The 24,310-nt window shown below is 34.2% G+C and overlaps 1 protein-coding gene across 1 annotated transcript in view; it reads right to left on the reverse strand.

Annotated features, from left to right (window-relative positions):
- The window catches only part of GRM5 (glutamate metabotropic receptor 5), a 418,657-nt gene that overhangs the window by 107,401 nt on the left and 286,946 nt on the right, over window positions 1-24,310 (reverse strand). The window contains exon 4 of the mRNA XM_011363299.1: window positions 12,742-12,977. Within this exon, the coding sequence (XP_011361601.1) occupies window positions 12,742-12,977 (236 nt within the window). The remainder of the gene's footprint in view (window positions 1-12,741; window positions 12,978-24,310) is intronic.

The raw sequence follows: 24,310 nt of genomic DNA on the forward strand, positions 1-24,310 counted from the left end.
TGTATCAGAAATTAATATTAAATTTTGACATATTTAATAATTCTGTGGTTTTTAATACAATAAATTACATTGACCAATTTTGACTATTAAATCAACCTTACATTTTGGGATAAGTCCTACTTGGTCATGATATAGTATACTTTTTACATATTGTTGGATATGAATTGTTCAAGTTTTGTTTAGAATATTTACACTATGTCTATGAGGTACATTGGTCTATAGGTTTCTTTTCTTGTGATACCTTGGTCTGGTTTTAGTATCAGGGTAATGCTAGTCTTGTCGATTGCATTGGAAAGTATTCCTGCCGCTTTAATTTTCCGGTAGACTTTATGTAGAATCTCTTAAATATTTGGTAGCAATTCACCAGTGAAACCATCTGGCCTGAGCTTTCTTTGTGGAAAAAATTTTAACTACAAATTTAATTTCTTTAACAGATAAAGGACTATTCAAGTTGTCTATTTAGTGAACTTTAGTAGTTTGTGTATTTCAAAGAATTGTTTCATTTTATCTAAGTAGACAGATTTATTTGATAGAGTTGTTTTTAAAAACATTTTCTTATTTTCCTTTTCATACCTGTAGACTCTATAGTGATGCTACCTCTCTCATTTCTGATACTGGTAATTTGTGATTTTTTTCTCTTTTCCTGTTCCACCTGTTTTTTTTCCCCACTCAATTTTATTGATTTGTTTCAAAGAAACAGGCTTTAGTTTTGATTTTCTCTACTGTTTCTGTTTTATATTTCACTGAGTTTTCATTGTGATATTGCTTTGTTTCTTCTACTTACTTTAAGTTTAATTTCCTCTTATTTTCCAGATTTCTTAAGGTGGCTCTTTAGTTACTGATTTGAGATTTTCTTTCTAATATAGTCAGTTAAAGCTATAAAATTTCCCTTAAGTATTGTTTTAACTCTCTGAACTGTAAGTTTTTCCAGTTTGACTGCTGGAGACAGACAATGTTACATGTTCCATATGGGTGCCTGAAGCACTGTTCTCTCTAATTCTTCAGGGTGGTTCTTTACCAACCCTCTGAATGCATGTAGAGATCAATACTCAGCTGAATATTCTAGAGGGAGCCTCTGCAGATCTCTGGAGTTCTTTTCATGCGGCTCTTTCCTCTTTATTCCTGTACGCTGCATACTGTAGCTTTTTGGTCTCTCTGAACTCACAAAATCCTCTTCTTAACTCAGTGGGCTCACCTCATTTATTTGTCTCTTAAGAATAGCTGACATTCATTGTTTGATGTCCAATGTTGTGAAAACTGTGTTTTATATATTTTTTTCTTGTTCCGTTGTTGTTATTTCAAGCAAGAAGTAAATCCAGTCTCTATTACTTCATCTTTGTTGGAAGCAGTTTTCCATCTCATCTTCAAGTGTTTTCCCATAAATCTTTACACTGAAGGCTCATTAAAGTCCTGTGAATTAGGTATTATTTTTAACAATCAACTCCATCTCATACATGAGAAAACTGAGATTCAAAGAAGCCTAGTAGTGGCTCTGGTTCAGTTTTTTAATAGATATCTTCTAGGTCTAAATCCAATGTCTTTTTTTTATAGTGCACCCATATACCTCAAGTGACTGATTTGGCAAGCTTGTCAGGTCTCTCTTTAGTTTAGTTTAAATATTTTTTTAATACATCTTAGGTTCCAATTCTAGTGTCATAAGAGTTTGGGAACCTTCACAGTTTCTAATGCAAGGGCTTTCTTCTGGGAATCTCATTGAATACTCCTTGTTTGTGAATATTCATCATGGAAAATTACTACTAATTAATGCACTATCACTTACTTAGATGGATATGTTAGTATCTGGGGGCTTGATGTGACTCTTTGTTCCATTTTTTAAAAAGAAAACTCTAAGATGGGGAAATTTTTTTCCCTGGCAATGAAAATTATTGAAATGTAAAAATCCAAGAATTGTATTAAGTCAAAACTGTCACATCAAATTCTAATTAATTCTTTGGCTGATATAAAGACATAAAGGGGCTTCTCCTTGGCAGATTTCACCACATACACCAGGATAATGTGATCAAATTTCTTCTTTGATATATGGTTAATAATATTGTTCTAATATATCCTTTCCTGAAGTATGGTGATTATTAGTGTTATATAGGAAAGTTGAGTTCACAGTAAAACAAACAAACAAAAAAAGAGCTGCTGGGTTAAAGAAGGAGATTTAAATATTTTTACAACAGCGTTTGTCCTTTTCCTACGTGTTGATGTATATTATGATCTCCAAAAGATGGATATAGAATGTAATAATTCTAATATATATAACCATGGAATCCTTTCTTCACATTGGATTAATTATCTTTCCAGATACGGTCTTGGAAGTGCTAATATAGTACAAGGATGAGGAATCTCTAATCTACGGGTTAGCTGTGGCATTTAATTTATTTTATTTTCCCCTTGTGATATTTTTCTTATAGTTCAGCTACTGTTAACCTAGACAATTATTTCCTATCAATGTCCTGTTTTGGCTTTTTCAATCATGTTTCAGACTGAGAGATGGTGAAGAGATTTGAACAATGGCTAAACCATTAATACACATTTTAAATGCAAACAAGATGTCAGAAAAAAAATTCCTATGCATAAAGAAGTATCCTTTAACTAACCTATCCTTTAACTAAGTCCTCGTAAGACATGTTCATCATAGAAAATGTAGACACCTCTAGCTGGAAACTTACTGTAACAGAAAGGGAAAAGAAACACCTTTAACCTAGTGGAAACAAACTTTCTGAATATGCAAAACCCTTTTAATGTTAAAAAATTTCATGCACTCTATAAATCTTATTTTTACTTTTAGTATCTTTTGACATAGAAAACACATAGTGGTAATAAACTACTATCATTTCAGTAATTTAAAAAAGTTAATTTATAATTTGTTAACTGCGACAGCTTATGCTTAAAAATAGGCACCTGTGTGTATAAACCTACACATGTTCACACAAGGATTTCCAAGGCATAGTTCAGTCTACTGACAATGCTCAACCACATAAGAATTCTAGACCCAGTCAATAAATCAACAGTGACACCTGGGATCCTCAGCCCACAGATTGGAAACCACTGTTCCAGGTTCTCTAGGCATTATAACACTGCCTAGGTCTAAGAGAAATAAAGTCACATTTATTTAACAATATTTATCAAACACTTGCTATATATAAGGCATTGTGCTAGGAATTTGGAAAATGAATTTTCGAGAAAGTTCCTCAATAAATCTATAATTTAATGGAGAAAGATGAACACCAAATGTTTACATGATGTAACATGAGAGTTCTATTTACATGTTGGTGTGAAACTGGAAAAAATTCCATTGCTGTAACTGCTTTATCTCCTGCGGGGATGACATCATATTTTTCTCTGGAATAAATGGCCTTCTGTGTAAAAGGTAACTTCAGCAGCAGCTTTGAGAACAAAAGGTGAGCATACCCTCTCCAAGGGTAGAATTTTGAAGGGGTCATGAAAACAAAGAAATAGCTAAACAGTCTTACATATAAAATGTAAAAGTATTTGTTTTAGTGTGTAGAAATAGTGAGAAAAAAGGAAGGATTATAGAAATAGAAAGAGAGAGGGATCAAGCACAATGGTGGCAGAAAGCTGGAGGGAAGCGGAATGTGTGGGGGAGAATACTGTGAAAAAATTTAGATTGAAGAAATGCTAGACTAAATATAGTAGCCATAGAACTTTTATTTGCAGGTAAAACATTATTTAAAACATTAATACAGAGAAGTATAAAAATCATAACTATACATCAATTTCTCTTAACATTAGCATATCCTAGTAACCACCACTGTCCTAAGAAATAGAACATTACTAGAACCACAGAAATGCCCTTATGGCCAAAGTATTTTAATGTTGATCCAAATCTGTCTATCTCATCCTCATTTTATTGTTAGTAGTTTGGCACACACACAAATGCCTATGTGAGTGGTTACTTGGCAGGATAAAAATAAAAGAAATGGGGGATCTGTGTTCAGAATCTGGATTGATATGTGTCAAAAAGAGTGTGTGAAATATGGGAGAAACTGTTTCTCTGAGAACAGGAAACCAGAGTTATTAGAAAGCATGAGAATATAAACTCAATGGAATTGACAAATGCCCTTGAGGGAGGCTTCTCACTGAGCAAGACTTAGCATATATAAAAGTATAGGGACTTAAGTAGGCATGCCACTCTGAAATGGAAGAGCACAATATAGCAAATGCCTAGAGCATAGATTTCATGGGTTTAAGGAGAAGTTGACACTTGCAAATTGGAAAAAAACAAATTCGAAGAGTTTTGACTGGAGTAAAGGAACTGTGATTCCTTTTTTGTAGACACTGAAGAACCAAGGAAGATCTTTAATAATGGTGATAACATGATGAAATTCATCCTTTAGATGAACACCTTTGAGACTAGTTTTCAGCATACGATGGAGGAGGAAGAAGCTGGTAACAAAAGAAAAATTAAAGAGGGAGATTCTTGTAATACTTAAGGTGAGAGATAATGAATGAAACCACAGAATTAGTATGAAGATTTAAATTCAGGCAGGTATGAAAAGGAGGAACAGATGTGGAAGATTTTCAAACAGGAGAATTAACAGCATTTGCTCACCAGTTTGTTGAAAGAGTAAGAGAAGGGGAATCTGTGAGAATCACTTACTCCTATATCTTAGGAGACGAGCAGATGACTGTATCATTTACTTAACTGGAAATGCAAAAAGGAGGAACTCAAAATTGGGGACTATAGTTGTAGAAGTTATAATGATGTTAGTTTTAGATATATAGGTTTGAGGTGCCCTCAGAAGAACATGCAGGTGAGAATGTTTCTGTGTTAATGTAACAAGCGACACCTCTGGAAGTTACTGGAGGTGATGGAGAATTCATAGAAAGGAGATTTTAAGTGAATGTCAGTGGGTAACAGAGTATAATTGTAAAGAAAATGTGTCTTTAAGTTGGTTCAAAAATAGAATAGTATACAATTAATAGAAAATTAAGTCTCTGTAGCTTTTATTACTAGGTTATTAAATGAACAATTAGAAGAATTAAATTATTTTATTAATACTTTCAATTTATTACTATTAATTTAACTTATAATTTAAGCTAGCATAATTGTGCAATAGAAGTAAAACTTATTCAAATCAAGCTCACTTTTAATAGTGTATAAACCTATATTCTAACAATACCACATAGTTAAAACATTTAAAGGCTATAGTAATATTTTAATTTTTGAAATGCTTATAAATAAAACCAAAATTAACAAAAATATAAACATTTTAGACATTATAAATGATGGGCTTATTTAGACATCAAAATTTGGATTGCAGAGAGTGACAGGAATAAAGAGTAAAGGAGGAACTTCTGGTGTTAGGCAGGATGAATTAGAAAGCAAAAGAAAATTCTTTGCTGCACAATGTTAAAAGGCCAAAGAAATGCAAAAATCAAAATATTTAAAAGCAGTAAAGATGTGTGGAAGCAACGAAGAAAAAAATGAATGATCAGAGAGGAGACCCGCAAAAGTGGGCAGGTGTCAAGAGCTGCTATGTTATCTGAGGTTATTTGCAGGCTCTAGAGCCAGGCTGATGATCTAGTCTGGCCTAAATGGCCAAGGGCTGCCATAACAAAGTACCACAAACTAGGTGGCTTAAAACAACAGAAATTTATTCTCTCACAATTCTGGATGCTAGAGATGCAAAATCAAAGTGTCAGCTGGGCCACGCTCCCTCAGAGATTCTGGGTAGTATCCTTCCTTGTGTCTTCCTAGCTTCTGGTGGTAGCCATCAATCCTTGGCAGTCCTGGTCTTTCTGCTGCATCATTCCATTTTCTGCCCATGTCTTCCCATGGCATTTTCCAGGTGTGTCTCTATGTCACTTCTCCTCTTTTTACAAAGACATCAGTCATGTTGAATTAGGAACTCATCTTACTTCAGTATATCCATCTTACTTTATTACATCTGCAATGACACTGTTTCTAAATAAAGTGACATTCTGAAGTTCTGAGAAAGAACATGAATTGTGGCTGAGGGAGGTATAATTCTGCTTAGTATATGACATAGCTGGAAAAAGAGAAACCAGAAAAACTTTTGGATATTAAATGGTCTGGTATGTCAATTTATAAACTCCAGGAGCCCAAAATATATGATAGCCATTTTCCCTCATGATTCACTTGCTGATTCTGGGGGTTGCATGAGAAGCTCAAGATTTTGAAGAGGATGACCAAAATCTCCCATTGTTTTGTGTTATTTGGAAGAGAAGCCTCAGCTGAGAAATGGAAACTGCTCAAACTTCAATTAGTTTTTCTCTCAAGATACACACTAAATTTAGAAACAGTATGGTGCAGGAGGCTGGAGAGCAAAGCTCAAATATGTGGTGACAGAAAGAAATCTAACTATGGGAGGGGAATACACAATAATACACACACACACACACACACACACACACACACACGTATATATATATATGTGTATATATGCCTTACTGTTAAATTCTACACCTGAAACTGACTGGATTTCATTAACCAATGTCACCAAAATAATTAACTAATTAATTAAAAATAAAATAAAACAACAGCAAAAAACAGTAATAATAAAAATCTGACTAAGTCAGCTGCCCAAGGCAGAAAATATACTAACTATACTCTCAATTAAAATTTCATGCCAATTGGCCCTTAAACACATTTTAACTAGAAGTTGACTGCTTCTGTCTTATATCACAACCTATCTCATCTCAATTTCTTTGAATCTGAAAAAGGCAAATCATCGCTGGGGAAAAAATGATTTAAAATTCGGTCTTTATGGTGATTTTCTACTCATTGTCTGACATAAAACATTGTACATGTGTCAAGAAGCATAAAACATGGTGAATAACTAAGAAAAATTAATCAAAAGAAGTAGGCTGGCATAAGGTCCAGATGTTAGAATAAGAAAAAAATAATTTTAAAATAACTAGAACTGAGACATTCAAGAAAATAGAGTAAAGGATTAAAAATATGAATGAGAAGGAGAACTTTGACAAAATTATACTATAAAAAGAATTAAATGGACATTCTAGAACTGTAAAACATCATATCTGAAAGTAAGAACCTGTCTTTTTAGTTAATAGTGACTGGTCATAGTAAAAGACATGATTAGTGAAATCAAAGACAGAATAATAGAAAAGAGTCAAACTGAAGCACAGAGAGAAAAATAAAATGAACGAGCCCACAGAAAAAGTTGTATGTGTGACAGAGTCAAATGATCTGACATAGGTGTAATTGAGTACCAGAAGGAACAAGGAGAGAAATGTGGCAGAAGGAATGTTTCAAGAAACAACTTCTGGAAAATTTTCAAAATTGATGCGAATATTTAATCCACAAGTTTTAAAAGCCCTGGAAAACCTAAGAAGGAAATATACAAGGAAATTTTTCTCTAGTCTCATGGTCAATGAAAAACTAAAGTAAAAAGTAATATTAAAAGTTTAGAAAAAAGACATTGACATCTGGGGAACAATATTAAGAATAACGGTTAACTTCTCAATGAAGTAATGGAATCTAGAAAAAAAAAGATGGAATGCGGTTAAAAAAAATGAAAAAAAAAACGTAAACAAAAACAAACCTGCCAATACAGAATGCTATACTCAGTGAATGGATCTTTCAAAACTAAAGGTGAAATAAAGATTCCCAGGAAAAAAAAAAGTTGATGTAATTTGTTGGCAGTAGACCTACATTACAAGAAAAAATAAAGGAAATTATTTATGCTGAGAGAATCACAGATGAAAGCAATGAAGGGCACTGGAGTGGATAAACATAAGACTGTTGACCATTTTGAGCAAAAGTCATAACCAAGCTATATAGCACTACTATACATAACACATAAAACGTAAATTATATAGCAAAAAAGTGTGAGGAGGGTAAATAGATTTAAATATGTGCAAGATTCTTGAATGTAAAAAAGAGCCAACTTAAACTGGTATGTATTAAATTAAGAATTCATTTAGTAATGTCTCTTGAAAACTCGAATTCTACTAAGAGATGAAACAAAAATGTTGAAGTGGTAGAAGAGAATAATAAAAATTACTGATTAATGCAAAAGAAGGCAGTAAAGAAGGAGGAATAAAGAATTAAAGAACAAATTGAAGAAATAGAAAACAAACAGCAAACGAAATAGGAAGTAATAAAAAGCTATGCTCCATTTGGGCAATTTACACAATACGTACATCTAACAAAGGACTCATATCCACAGTATATGAGGAACTTTCAAAATCGATATTTAAAAGGAAATTAACTCAAAGAAATGTGCATGAAACTTGAACAGCCACTTTACAAAAGAGGATGCCAAATTTCCAATCAACCTATAAAAAGAAGCTTAATTTCATAATACATAATGAAAATGCCAATCAAAATCATAACAATACAACCACACACTCGCAGAATGTTTAAAGTAAAAAAATAATAATACCAAGTGTTGGCAATGGTGCAGAGCAACTTGAACTCTCATACATTTTCGTGAAAGTACAAATTAGTTCAACCAGTATGGAAAACTGCTTGGCAATATCTACTAAATCTAAACATATGCTTAGCCTATGACCTAGCAATTCCATTGCTCGGAATATATCTAACAGGAACTAGGATATATGTCTGTCAGACTGTATGTACATGAATGCTTATAAAAGCTTTATTTATAATACTTAACACTATAAATAATCCAGTGTCCATCTGTAAGATAAATTGACACTAAATAAATAATGTAAGATTCCATTTTTACAATATGAAAGAATAGGCAATAATAACAGGCACTGAAGTAATTCATCTTAATGGGGCATGCTGTTGACTGAGATTGGGGATGAGGGAACTTACTGTTGCTTTGGTGGGTAGTTACAGAGATGTATATGGGTAAAAATTCATCAAGCTGTACATTTATAATTTGTGTATTTTATGCACATTACTATATATACATATTATTTCACAATAACAGCAGCACACACACGCCACACATAAATGAAAGTGCCTCCCTTAAAAAAATGTGTGTGGGGAGGGTCCTAAAATGATAATTTGAAATGCTATTTTTGCCTTTTTTTTGGCCTTTGTTTTTTGATAAGAAATAACATCCTCATTTTAGAATGTTGGGAAAATACAGAAAGATAAAAAGAACATTTGTATTTTTGTATTTTTATATTTAATAATGAGAGTGAATTTTTTTATGTTTATTATTCATTTTTAATTTCCTATGGAACATCTGCCCATATATACACTTATTTATGTTTTAATATTCATATTATAAAGTTGTATGAGTTCTTATAAGAAAAGCAATAATAGACTGTCTTATATGCCATCTTTTTTGCCTCTAAACTTTATGTTTAACACACGGATTTTAAAATTTTTACTTTATTGAAACCACCAAACAGTCCCATTCTCAAATACTCTGTCACTTTTTTTCCTGAGTAAAACCTTACTCATCCCCATACAGCAGTTCCATTTGTTTCCATAATTTTCTTTTTCTACACTTAACTTTTTTACTTATTGATGTGTGTGCATGTGTACGTGTATGTGCAGGTTCACATGCATGCATGTTGTGAAATGAGAATCCATCAACTTATTTCTGATTTCATAGGTCTTATGGCTATTTAGTGAAAGTCCTCTAGGCATTGACATTTTGATGGCTGTCATTTTTAGTTAAGATTGTTCCTATGTAAGTTTTCTTTTGTTTTGCTTTTGTTATTGATATGTTCATCAACACTTCAGCTGGAAATTGGAAGAGACTAATGAAAGACTGTCATCCTAATGTTATTATAAATAATGAATAAATCATTCTAAAGAAAAATAAATTGTACTTGGAAAATTGTATTAAGGTATATTAGAGGCTTTGACATTAACATTATGCTGTTATTAGTCACATTGATTTTCCATTCTGATTTTAAAAAATCACTTATTTGTAACCTATTCAGAATTAATATCTAGGAGTTGATCTATTTCTAGGATGGCTTTGTTACTTATTCAAGGTTAGGAGTTTTTCTTAAACCTTCTGGTTACTCAGGGCTTTTTAAGACTTCATTCTTTATAAGGCTAGTGCTAATTCTAGACTACTAGATTTAGATATCTCTCCTAGCTTTTAAATTTTGCCTTCCAAGAAGCTCCTAAGAAAAATAAGCAGTAATCAGCTATAGGTATTTCTGCTCTTTGCGTGAAGATATTTTGTTTATTGAACTATCTATTAGGTTTCTGTTACTGCAGACAATGAATACGGTGAAGATTTCCTATCTGAAATGAATTATAAACTAATATTTCTCACTACTCTAACTCAAAAATGGTTGTCCTATGTACATTATATTTAGGAAAATGTTATTTATATTCAGTAGTGTTACAGATATGAATAAACTACATGGGGCCTTTTTGAAGGTAAGGATTGAGATACTAAAAGGACATTTGAGTAAATAAGGAAATATGGCCAAAAGTAGAAATTAGTGAATTTTTGAGTATCTATTATTGCATTCCATAGTCGTACACAAATAATTTTAAGATTTATTTCTCTTTTTAGTATTTTTGACCTATATGTTGATTGTATAATGCAAATTTTATAGTGATTTTTTTTTAAAACTATAATACTCTACTTTTAAAGCACATTGGTTTAAAGGTAGAGTATTGGTTTACTAGTTATGTGATCTTTAGCAAGTTATTTTGTCTCTCTAAATCTTGGTTTTGTTATCTTTAAAATAAGGCTAATAATAACGCTTCTCTGATCGAGAAGAATAACAGAGATTACATACAGATGTCTATGTTTATGTACAAAATGACATCTGTTATCAGGTAAGATTCTAAGGGCATGGGAGTATTAAAGAGTACTTTTCAGTACTAGAGTAAGGAACAAATTCTGAGCAGAGAAATCACATCAGGGTGTTCATGTAGAGACAGAGAGCTACAGCAACAAGTTCAAAGGGAGGATTTCATAGAACAATTTCCATAGAAATAATGTTTCCATAGAAATCAATTAAAGAGTCTTTCAAGACTATTTCTAAATTGGACCTCCATCAGGAAAATAAAAAGAGTAAGAGAAACAAAGAACTATTTTAGGGAGAAGACTTTTCCTGAAAAAAGGAGTGGGAAAAGAAGAACATTAGTACAAGAGGGGACAAAGACCAACTAGAAAAATTTCCTTAACTACACTGGCTAGGGGCTGTCACTAACTCCTTAGTAGAAAGTAACTAGAGATGAGACCAGATCTACTGCGTACACTTTATAACTCCTCTAATGTAGCTACATATAGTAATCTTTACACAATCACAGAATGACAATACAGAGAGGCATAATCTCCCTAAATCTCAGGAGAGGAAAGAAGTCTGTGTCCTTCAGAAACAAAATAGATCTGTAAAAGATATGAAAAACTAACAGTTATAAAAATTGAAATAGTGAAACATAAGTCGCAATACTGTTTATTCACACACATTTCTTCATGAAAATAGAAAATAAAACCAAAGGAAAATGAATAAGTATGTGAAGATTTTGGACAAGAGTTAGCAAAGTCTGAAGTGAGAGAGAAGTAAACGTAGTCTCACACTGAGCTTCTATGATTTCTGGTTTTCATTGACCAGTGCAATATCCATACTCCGGCATCCCTTTCCTCTCCAATACCCAAATAGAAATTGACATAAGGTTGCCAGGTTCTTATTTTACCAAGTACTGACATTAAAAAAATAACAAATCATCATTTACTATCTCTACCATTTTACAAAAGAATGAACTCATACCAAAAACATAAGCTCAACATGAACTCAGGAAGATGCATCACAAAAAACTACATTGTCTCTATTTTCCTCATTTTGTTGCTGGTGTGTGACAACCTCCCTGTATACTGGCAGTGGTTCATGGATCAGGATTTCAAATCTACTGTTCCAATGCACTCTTGTGTTTCAGCATCATGGATAAGGCACCTATACCACCAACTAAAACATTTTACTCCTCTGCAAATGCATTTGGGGTTCTTATTACCCAATGTGGGACAAGTCAGTACCAACAAGTCAATTTTAACAAACCTTAACCTTTGCAGTCATGGACATATGTATCAATATTGGTCCTACCGGGTTATTAGAGTCAAGATTCCTTTTAGATGTGCTACAAATAATAATAACCAAACTTCTGTCTCACAATTATAGCACTGACAACGTTGAATTGCAGTTTTCATTGGCATGACTACCTCCCCTCATAGACACTAAACCCCTTGAGAGCAGAAACTAGTTTTCCTAATCTTGCCACCCTTACAACTAAGCAATATTTAGTGTAAGTATTTGTTGAATGATCGAATAAATGGCTCTGTTAAGGTTATGTATCCTGAAACGTCATGATTATACATAGCACATTCCTGTTACTATTTTATGGTTTATTTGTGCACGTAGTAATTGGCTCTGTCCTCCAATGTTCACTTGTTCATTCTTCAGATACATGTAAAACCCTTACTAATGTGCCTCACACTTCACTGCTATAGATAATCAAAACAAGCAGAATGTAGTTGCCTTTAAAGATGTCAAGAATAACTCCACTCTGGAACTGGCATTGTCCTCTTAGCATAGTGCCCATTTTTTGAAGAATATAAATAATATAATCATTTTAAATCTCAATAGAGTGAACACTGTTCTGATATGTTTTTCTTAGTGAGACTAAAACCTATCACTATAAGTAGCAATATCCATCCTGTTTATGCAAGAATCCTCTTCTCTAACATATTACAGCCACGATCCCAGGACACACTTTACTTAAATTAAAGCCTTAGCCTCATCCACTTTAAATGAAACAATAAATCTGCTTACTATTGCAAGTCTTGTTGTATTTGCTGTTCTCTTGTGCAAACCCTTCCAGCCGGCACTGAAAACGATGCTGCCAAAATTCTTGAAACCATGGGTTTCGGAGGTTTGTTTCTGGCCGGAGCTTCAGATAATAATCATCAAACCACTTGACATCGGGAGATTGGAGCTTGATTGTGATTCCACCAACAGCTTCTCGCTGATATCCATCTGTCACATCATACCTGTCAGCCCAGCCATCACTGTGGGGAAACAGAAAAACCCTCAGCTTAGAACAGATATCTTCTAAGCATTGATTCCATTGGTTTCCCTTAAAAAAATAAATTTATTAAATGGCTATTTCAAGCCATACCATGGTCCTGCATTACATCTACATGATTATTGAGATAGTAGCTTGTTAGAATAAAAAATGCAAAACACAATAGAAACTTTGAATCTAAGAGTGCTGGACGGTACCAACCTCATTTACCTTGAACTGCAGAGAATCATCTAATGCTTTGGCAGAATTTATTGGCTGCAAACTACAGTGTATGCCTGGAAGCTGTATTATATCACCATTCATGTTATTTACTAAACATTTGATAGCTAGGTCAAATTAACTTTAAATACATTCTTTTCTTTTACTTTATAGTAATTATTATAATATAAAATAAGAGTTAAAACTTTCTAAAACACACCTACCATTAATTTAACCATCCTATGACATACTCTTTTTTTTTTTTTTTTTTACATTTTATGAGTGAATTACAGAGAGGTTAAAAAAACTTGCTGATTATGGTCATTCTATTAAATATTGATTTGTCAGATCCTCAAACTGAAGTATGTGTAGTCTGTAGTCTATATGCTCTTTCTTATCCTGTGCTACTCTAATGCATTCAAAATACACATATGAAATTATGTTTTAGAGTGACTGAAATAGCTTCTTAAAAATGTGCCATCAAGGATGGTGCCAGGGATCATACTCCTCAACATTGCTATCATTCTCTGCACTGATCACTCAATGTAATCTAGGAATTTTAAAGTAAAAGAAGTGAAATTAGAGAGTTCGCATTGCAATGATCTAAATATAACAGAATAAGGAAAAGTATTCTAGGCTTATTTGAAAAATGCATGAGATACAACATTGGAAATGAAAGACATGAAACGATGTTGATATCAAATTTGGTCACACCTTATGGCATTCAGGAAAAAAGACACTGACTTTTCCCATCCTCTTTCCCACTGTAATATGTACAACATGGGTTATGTCTCTGCTGGGAGCCAGTGGTGCAGTTCTTCCTTTGAAGAGGTGCAAGTGCTCTTTCGGAAAGATAAAGAAAGTCAAAGGAAAATTCAACAATGAAAAAAAGTAACGCCAAATGGGGAAGAGGAGGGATATGGAGAGGGTTGAGGGGAAGAACAGAAAGAAGCCTCCTGAATGCAAAGCAGAAAAGTGGCCATCGCTGGGTTTCGGGGCGGGGAGGGGGGCGGCGGGGTTGAGGGGGACGAGGTTGGATGGGGTGGGGGGAGTGGGCACCGGGGAAAGGATAAGGAAAGGATTTACATTAACAGTCATTGTTTACTTCAGCAATATTCAGATATTTCTACTTATCAGAATGTTAATTTTTTAAAATCACCCTTCAAAAGCATTTTTGTCCTTTATACTTTATTTTTGTAGGTAGAGAGCATGCCCCAATATTTGGCATATAAAATCAGTGCCAGGAAAACTATTATGTAAGTAATTAATATAAATGAAAAAAGCATTTAGTTTTTTTCAATATGCTCTGCTATATCGACTCTGACTTAAAAATTGATAATCAAAGTCGTTCCAAAGGTTATAAATTACTCATCAAAATATCATAGAGGCTTGAGACAACTTCAAAAATTTCCTAAGGCCCCAGTGGGTAGAAGACGAAAAAAATAAACAAAGTAAACCATTTCTTCCTCTAAATCCTCCTTGACAAGAAGGCATTTCATTAAAAATTATCTGTGGTGAAATTTCAAAAACTTTTGTGGCAGATCAGGAAAAAAATAATAATGCAATATGTTTTGTACCAGTGTTGAATTTTGTTACTTCACACATTATTTTCCCTCAAGTTTCTCATTTTCAGCTGCAGAAGATTTTATTTAAAGCTGACAATGTGAAATGAAGTGGGCTTGTTTGCCTCATTTTCTCCCTCTGTTTTGGAGGGTTTATTATATCACTGATACGAGAGTGCAGGTCTCATTGGTACTTGAGGAGATGCATGGGCGTGCTGCAAATGGGACAGGAAGCTCTGTTTGTCAAGCAACCATTCTCCAAGGAAGAGGGAATTTAAATCTCTCCTTTCGTTAATGCTAGCTTGCTCTTATATAATGCTATGATTATGAATATTACATAAGAAATGTAAGATTATAATGGGTCCAATTTACCCTTCACAATTCATTCATTGAATTTAATGGGGATTGTAAAAGCCTGTCTTGATAAACTTTTTTGAAGGTAGTATTTCCATAAAAAATGTGTCACAATCAGAATGTTAATTTCCCCATCTCTTATCATGTTATTTTTTTTTTGTTAAGGTATAAATCTCTTCTCCACACTTAAGAATTTACCTGGAGATGATATTTTATTAGTAGTCTATAAGTTAGAGTTGTGAGTTTAAAATAATTCTGGTCCATATGTTTTCATTCAACAGCAAAATTAAAATCATAAAGGAGTTTGTGTGTAATCAGAAAATTCTAACATCTATGTGACAAGACAGAGTTTTCTATTTAAACTCATTGGGGACTATCTGCTATGTAAATCTCGAGAAAGTTCATTCCATGCTGGCAAAGTTAGAGGACACTGTATTGACTTTAGGTTATTAAATATTAACATTTTCATAAAAATGTGCTTTTAAGATTTGAGTTAAGATGATAGGGTATCTCTAAGTAAGGAATAATAAGTAAAATGAAATACCAAGAAAAACTTGAGCTTACTTTTCTACTATCTAATGCTTTCTAGTACATTGAGAGCAGACTGTCAAGATTCTGGCATTACTTTAATGCCTTTGAGTGACATATACTTTACCAAATCAGGAAAAAAACGGAGAGGAAGATAAGGAAACAAGCTGGAAAGGTACCATATTTAAGACACTTTTTTAGGTTTAGTATTTTAGATTTTTTAGATTTAGTAGATTTAGTATTTATCTATCTGTCCGTCCATACATCTGTCCATCCATCCATCCATTCATCGATCCATCCATCCATCCATCCATCCATCCAATTTCTCTCTCTTCTCACTGCTTGGCATTTTATCTATCTCTTCATAATCCATTTCATTATTTTCTTTCCAAATCTTTGATAATGAGTCGATCCTTTTGTGTTTGCAGATTCACTTAGTTGCCAAAATTTATTTGCAGCCTCGAATCAATACTCGTGGCACCTTTGCAGTCATTTTCAGACATGCACAAAGTAGTAAAAAAATGTGTCTCCTGATATGTACGTTCCCAGCTGAGATTGAACAAGGCTTTCTTGTTACAGCTTTCGAGTGTCTTTTTCATGGTCTACTTAGTGTCAAGCTCTGTGTGTGTGTGTGTGTGTGTGTGTGTGTGTGTGTGTGTGTGTGTGTGTGTGTGTGTGTGTGTGTGTGTGTGTGTATTGATTTCTTTGTTTAAAATAACCCCCAAGTGCAGTGCTGATGTTTATCTTTAGAGTTCCCAAGTGCAGGAAGGCTGTGATATACCTTACATAGAAAATACATATGTTAAATCAGCTGAATTCAGGCTTGGGTAAAGTGATATTTTCTGTCAGTTTAATATTAATGAATCAACAATAGTATAAAATAAGGTTTCTTTAGAGAGGAACACAACATAAAGCAAGATTATGTTTTGACTATTGATGAAAATGTTGTGACTAGAAACTCGGGACAATTTAAACTTATATTTCCCCTAGGAGCAATGGTCAGTATTCACTAATTCACTGTTTGGCACATATTTATAGAACATAACTACTGTGAATAACAAGAATTGATTGTACATATATATTCTTAATTTGGATATCCTCTTCGTAAAGCAACCAGTCTTTCTTTGGCTATAGAAAGAGGGCGACTTGGACATTTAAAACAGGAAAAAATATTTTTAACTTTCTGAGGCTGGTTTAACTAAAGGAAGACTCTTTGCTATGTACCCATTCTCAAAACACCTCCTCAGTAAATACCTTAGATTCCTTTAAATCTTCCCTGCAGACATCTTAAGGACATGCTCATCTAGCACCTTCATTTTCTTCCTAAAATTGTATTACTAAAATATATACGCCTACAATCTACCTTTCCCCCTTTCTCCTCTCAAACCCAATTCCCATTATTTTTTTATAATTAGCAAACCATAAAAGTTTGATTCTTATCTGTTTTCAGTAGAAGGCTCTTGTTTAGAACAAAATTCTAAGTGGCTCTGGAATTCTTCAGCCATCTTCTATATTTTTATAACTTTCCTTATTTTCTTCCACATTTATTAAATATGCACCTATCTTGGACTAACTTATTCTGCGGCAATAAGCAGTGCCAATAGCTCAATGGTTTAGAACAAAAGTTTATTTATTGATCAGTTTTTAGGTTCACTGCAAAAGACCTATAACTCTTCATGTCACCTTCATTCTGAGACATAGTCTGAAAGAGCAATTTCCTTCTGGGACATCGCCTGTCTTGCAGAAGGAAGAAACAGAGCATAATAGAACCATGCAATGGTTCTTAAGTGTTCTGCTTAGAAGTGACACATCTCACTGACCAAAGCAAGTCATATGGCCAAACCTGACCTGAATGGGACAGGTATGTATGATTTTTCCCACAGATAATATTTGTAAATATTGTGAAGAAAAATGTAATCTACCACATTTACTATGTGTTGAAATTGTATTGAACGTAAGTTAAATAGGTTTCGACAGTCTACTCCAGGAGCTCACAGTCTAGAGGAAGAATGAGAGAGGAACACAAACATATAAATAAATGACCACATACAAGCAAGCATTGTTGTATATGTGAACCAAATACACCGGGAGAGATCAGTAAGTGACTCACTCTTCGTTGGAAGATAAAATTTGAATTGAGTTTGAAAAATGGATAATGGAGCAATAATAGTATTTTGAAATATTCTAGATATGAGAAGGCATGTGTGAATCAGGGAATAGTGAATATTAAGCACTGAAGCCATGTAGAGTGCAGAAGATAGTGAAGTAATGAGAAAGTAAGCCGAGAAGGACCAACTGTGAATGGTCTTTGTACCATCCCAAAAGTCTTGGATTTCATCATTCAGGTAATGGGGGGCTAGTGGTGGCTTCTCAGGTGGGGAATGACATAAAGAGAGATGAGAATTGGATGAACTGTGATAACAGTGTGAGTGGTAGATCAGAGTGGTTGCACATGAGTGTTAGAGATTTAAGTTAATGTGTTGTGCTGGTCAAGGAAACCTATCCTGGACTGAATTAAGGCAGTAGCAGTGGGGACGAAGGGCCTTATTTGTAAGGAATTCTAGGAATCCTTAAGACTGTATTTGTGGAGAATAGAGGATAAGAGGGACATTTATGGGGAAAGACCAGTGATATTGTAAGTGGTATTGTAGCTCTATGTCCTAGGTTGTAAAATACAGGAAGAGAACCAGTTTAGGGTGACAAAATAAGAAAATGAATACAGGTTGGAGTCTATGATGATGAGATTTCCCTTTATATGTTCTCTAGCATTTCTTTTCTCCTGGATTTCTATCTATTCTCTGCATATACAATTGAATATTAAAAATATTCAAGTTAACCATTTTCTTATATGTGATTCCAGCACCAGATTAATTCACCCTATTCTATTATTTATGGTTTTGTATGAGGATAAAAATTATAGAACTGTAAAGGCCTAATACTCTATATCATTATATCCTTATAATATAAATATTTTAACTTTAGAAATATTTTTATCATTCATTGCATTGAATTATTGATATATAAAGCATACCAATGGTTATAGTTATATAATAATTACTGCAGGATTTACAACCAATAGATTTAATATCAAAATATGTTCTGGAATTTAAAGGCTCTGAGGGACACATCTTATCAGGAGTAAAAAGAACTCTTAGAAAATTATGAAGAAAAAAAGGTTTACGAATTATCGATATTAGTGTAAAGTGGTAGATCACTTTAAACTTGTCTCCCTTATGAAAATAAAAATCTGTACGATGCATATGGTATAATCTTTCCTTCCTTTTCTCATTTCCTATTAATATATGTTTTAAGTTACTGCTATGGAAAACAGAAAAATATATGTAGTACAGAAAATTGCATTGGGCGATCCAATGCAATAACAGTCTCCATGTTCTATTCACTCCAATTCATTAATTCTGTAAGCATTTTGAATACCTCCTCTGTGCATCCAAATTTCACAGACATTGTGGTAGGTTCCAGTATATGCCCTCAAGGAGCCAAGAGTCCATTAGGCACGACCTGCTTGAAAGGGCATTGCCTACTTCCAGCCCATTGGAAGTTTCCTTATTTATTCTACAGACTGAACGTCTTTCCTTTTCACTCAGTCTTTCCACAGAAAGTACAATTCATTAGGTTTCCAGTCACTGAATCACCACATACTGAAAATCACATTTCTGCCCTGCTTCCCTGAGATTATTCCCCGATCACCTCAATTCCGGCTGTTTCTAAACTCTTAGTCTTAGATCTACAATCTCTTGATTTATTTACATGGTAGGCTAATCACATATAATGAGTAAGATTTCATTAGTTGAACTCTCAATGGCAACACGATTATTTAGCATAACTCCACAGTGTTCTTGGGGAGGTATCTGCCATGGGCAAATTACATAAATAGATCTCCTCAAAGACTGTTTCAAAAGGAGCAATCCCAGACTGCAAATGTAGTCATCAGAATGACTGCTTCTACAGTCATTAAATTTGTCTCAGTAGATGTGAACGGGGTGGGGATAGGTCGTGGGGAGGGTTTGGAAGGAGGGTGTCATGGGTGTTCTGTGCACACACAGTTATTCTTGCTTACTGAAATTTTTAGTCCTGCTTATCATGATGGTATTGGTGCTGCTGACACTAACCACACACATGTTGTGAATGAGAGATATAACACCTTGATTCTTATTTCTCAGATTTTTATCACACTTTCACACCTCCAAGCCTTTGAGTATGGTATTCCCTCTGCACAGAGTGCCATCCTTTCACCTCCTTTGGAAGTCAGTCTATACAAACCAAATTCAAATTAGCTCAGACCTCCTACAACTATTCCTTCCCACACTAACATGTTTGGCCTTCCAAAGTGAGGAAATATAGAAGAGAGGTGGGGAGTTTTTTGATTTGATAAAATCTATTTTATCCATCAAGCAGACAGACTGAGCTTGAAAATAACTTATGAAAACCTTTCTTAAGCTCCCCTGGGCTCAATAGTTCTCTCTTCTCTGCTTCCAAAATACTGTGACATTTATTCCTTCATAAACTGAATGAGTATTAGGTAACTAATATTATAAATGTGGCAGTATAGTGGTAAACAAGAAGACAATATTTCTTCTCTCATACAGGTAACATTATGATGCTTTCGTTTTGTATTTGTCATTGTATTAAAGTTAGATACATTTATTTCTGTTTTCTCCAAGTAGACTATAAATTTTATGTTTTGGCTATTTCCTCATCCTTATGTTTATTATAATGTCTAGCAGATAGTAAGCGCTCAAGAAATGCTTATTAGAAAATTAGACTTTAAAAGGCAAACTTCAAATTATAGAGGATTCTTTTCAGATAAATGCATATATTAATTTTTAATTAAGAAATCAATGGTGTCAGATGTACCTTATAAAATGACTGAAAGGCTGAATTGATTCCTCCTCAAAAATGGTCCTCTCTATTCTCTACCTGGTACTATTGAGGTTAATGAGAACATTCACTAGGCTGCATCCCAGCATTTTTTTTTTCAAAATCTGTTCACAGCCCACATAATTATTATGGAAACTGCTGTTCTACCCACATGTAATCATCGTCCTGCCAAACCTCTTACCAATAGCATTTTAACAGATATTTTGGGATTTTTTTTTTTTCTAACAGTGGGAGTCTACCGACTACTTGGCTGTCTTCACATAATATTCCTTTTTCCCCCCCTCTGGGAGAGTAGGAGGTCTTAGAATCTCTAAATAATAGTGAAAAGCAAGGAAAGATATTGTTCTAATGAATATATACCAGTCAACACTAGTGAATTATTTAATTTCAAAAGAAAGCACAATGTAGAATTTTTGAGAAAATAGTTAGGTTATTTACTCAAAATTAACTTATCATCAAGGTTTGTAAATCTTAGTTTTTCCAGTTTCCAAGGCTTTATATATAAGTAGATGTGGACTAGAGGAGCAATGTCAGAACATTTAAAAGAAGGATGAAAAGTCAGGAACCTAAAGTTTGCTATGTGTCTAGCATAGGACAGGTGATTGTCATTGTATTACTTTTCCTAATTCTCTTTCAGCCATAGAGGTAATTATTATTATCCCTAGTTTTAAACATCGAGGACACTGAGGCTCTGAGGGATTAAGTAATCTACTCAAAATCCCATAGCAAATATTACCCAGATCTTTCTAGTTCTAAAACTCCAGTGCCTTCCATACTTAACAAAGACTCCAAAGTAATGACACAGTGATGATAGCACTGAGAAATGTTTCTTAAGAGGGATCATATTGAAGGGGCAGGGCATGCAATAGAAGACAGGAAGCAGAGTGTAAGGCTGGGACTGTAGAGGTAAAATTCTAACATGGCCTTCAAGATTCCTACTTTTTGATGTGCACACACCTTCTTCTACTTTTTCAATCAAACACTAATCTAGATAAGTGCTACTATGAAGGAATTTTCAAGATATAATTAAGGACCCAAATAAATCGACCATAAAATAAGGACATTATCCTTAGCATGTCTAACCTAATCAGGTGATCCCTGAAAAGGGACTGCTCTTCCTCTACAAAGAGAGGCAATCATGAGACAGATTTGGCAGGAGAGAGCTAGAGGAGGAGCTCCACCGATGGCTTTGTGTAAAGGAAAGCAGGTGGCCTCTAGGACCTGAGGATGACCCAGGCTAACAACCAGCAAGGAAATGGACTCAGGCCTACATCCTAAAGGAACTGAATTCAGCCCAAAACTTGAATGTGTGTGGAAGCAGTTTCTTTCACAATGCCTCCATCAAGGAATGCAGCTCGGCCAACAGGTGATTTCAGCCTTTTTAACCCTGAGTGGTAAACCTGCTTATGCCATACACGGACTCCTGACCTCCAGAAAATATGAAATAATAAATGAACACTGAAGCTGCTAAATTTGTGGTAATTTACTACCCATCAATAGAAAGTTATCACCAACTCTCCACCCCTCTTTTATATTTCCTCACTTAGAAGGCCAAACATGCTAATGTGGGAAGGAATACAGTCATAGGAGGTCTGACCTAATTTTGAATTTGGTCCGTGTAGACTGACTCCCAAAGATTTTAGAAAATGGATTTTAGGAAATTAGAGGATTTTAGAAAATGATAGACAGTATTAAACATTAGAATAGATGTAACGTCCATCCTGCCTTGATGTAGACCCTTGGATGTCAGGAATTCTCCCTTCTGGATTAAAGTCGTATCTCTCCATGAATGTTTCCTTACCATACACATTCTTCACAGAGAAGAACCTGAGGAAAATCTGCATAAATAGATTATTTTGTGAATTACACAATCTATTGTTTCTCTTGGCACATTATAGTCATTTGGAGAAATGCAAAATTTGAGGCAACTGCATAAAATGTGCAATATAATAAGCTAAATGATTCAGTTAAATAAAGGAAGCACGTTATGAGTAGGCTATTGTATCTATAGCTTTACATAACTTTTTTTATGTTTTCTCATGAAGCTTCCTTGCTTAGCATAACCTTCCAGTTTTCAGACTCCAAACCCTTCTTTTGCTGAATTGGACTAATTTCTTTTGTGATGCTGGTAAGCTAAACACAATGTTCACTCAAGTAGTCAATAATTATTTTTTGAACATCTATTAAATTCTAAGCAATAAGGCCAACTTCATGATGACAGTGATGAATATAATACCCCCTCCCTATCACCACTACCAATTTGTTTTCTTCCCTTATTTTTTATAACAAGTTACCAGGGACTTCATAATTTCTGATCTAATATATATTTCTCATACTTTCCTCAACCTTCCCGCACTATTTGACACAAATCTTTCATTTAGCAAAATCTTTCATTTAGCAAAACATTGCCTATGCCAATTTCTCTGCAGAGTGCTACATATGAGGAATAAAGAGAAGAAAAATACTCACTCCCCACCCACTCTTCAGCATTAAAGCCCGACAAATAAAAACTTAAAGTGCTAACAGTGTATTTAGGGTTTGCTGTCTGCCAGGCATCATTCTAAGCACTTTACACAGATGCTTCTTTTCTGTCAGGTATTATATAGAGTATAATCCTGAAAGGTAGATATTTTTACATCTTCACATTTCATGTGAGGAAACATCGACTTGAAAAGTAGTAAATCATCAAAAATATACAGGATTCGAACTCAGTCTACCTAAATGTAGAAACCAGACTGAACCAGTACAACCTATTAATGTGATCTTTGATCCAAATCTGTGTCCAAATCTACCTGACTTTATATATGAAAATGCAAAGAGGAGAGTTATTTTCGTTTCTGTTGCACACACACCCACATACTGCACACACACCCTGGAATCGTTTTTATTTTTCTTCCTGAAACTGTAAACAAATAATTGCTTTATACCACTATATTTATCTGCTGATAAAATATCCATCATTGTAGCATTAGGAAAGTTATAAAGAGTCTCTCTACTCACAAGGAAAAGAGCTATTACAAGATGCTCAAGAGATCTTGATATCTGTATATAAACACAGAATGGACTGTCTTCAATTCACATTTCACTTTGAGGCAACATTGTTTTTCTTGACAAAATATCCCCCATGACACCCACCGAAACCAAGTCTATTGTTAACTTCTCACATCTATCAGATGCAGTTTACCAATGAACACTTACAAGCTGTAGGAGACCAGTAAATAATTGAAAACTGCTCTGGGCATGAGATAAATTTTAGAAACAGTCATTATATAAGAAGCCAGACAAACGTCAGAAACTAAAAGCCTGAAAAATTTAGATGCCACATGCCCAATAATTAATCCAAATAGACTGAAAGTGTAAGTCACATATGAGAACTGAACAGCTACTTCCATTTCTAGCTGTGATAAATTAGATAAACTTCCTCTGAAAACAAGTAGAAAGGCTGAATAAACTTTTTGAAAAAATCTGTTTGTGCTATCAGAAAACTATCTTTCAGCCAGGACTCAAGGGACCAAGATCCTGGAGGAAAAAAAAAAAAAATGTACTGAGGTAAGCCTTACCCCTTTGAGGTATGTGACAGTTCGTTGAAAGGCAAGGATGAGGGGCTAAGAAGTTGCAACAGAAGTAGTAGCTGACAGAGCTCATTGGCTGGTGACCTGAATCTGGCAGAACTGCCCATCAAACTCAGATAGGGCCATCAGCTCTGTTCTGCAGATGGACAGAGCCACTGGCTGGTGTCTCCACTCAGGCTCAGCTGCAAGGAGGAATGTGGGCT

The sequence above is a fragment of the Pteropus vampyrus genome, unplaced genomic scaffold, assembly GCF_000151845.1.
Source record: "Pteropus vampyrus isolate Shadow unplaced genomic scaffold, Pvam_2.0 Scaffold84, whole genome shotgun sequence".
Lineage (NCBI taxonomy): Eukaryota > Metazoa > Chordata > Mammalia > Chiroptera > Pteropodidae > Pteropus > Pteropus vampyrus.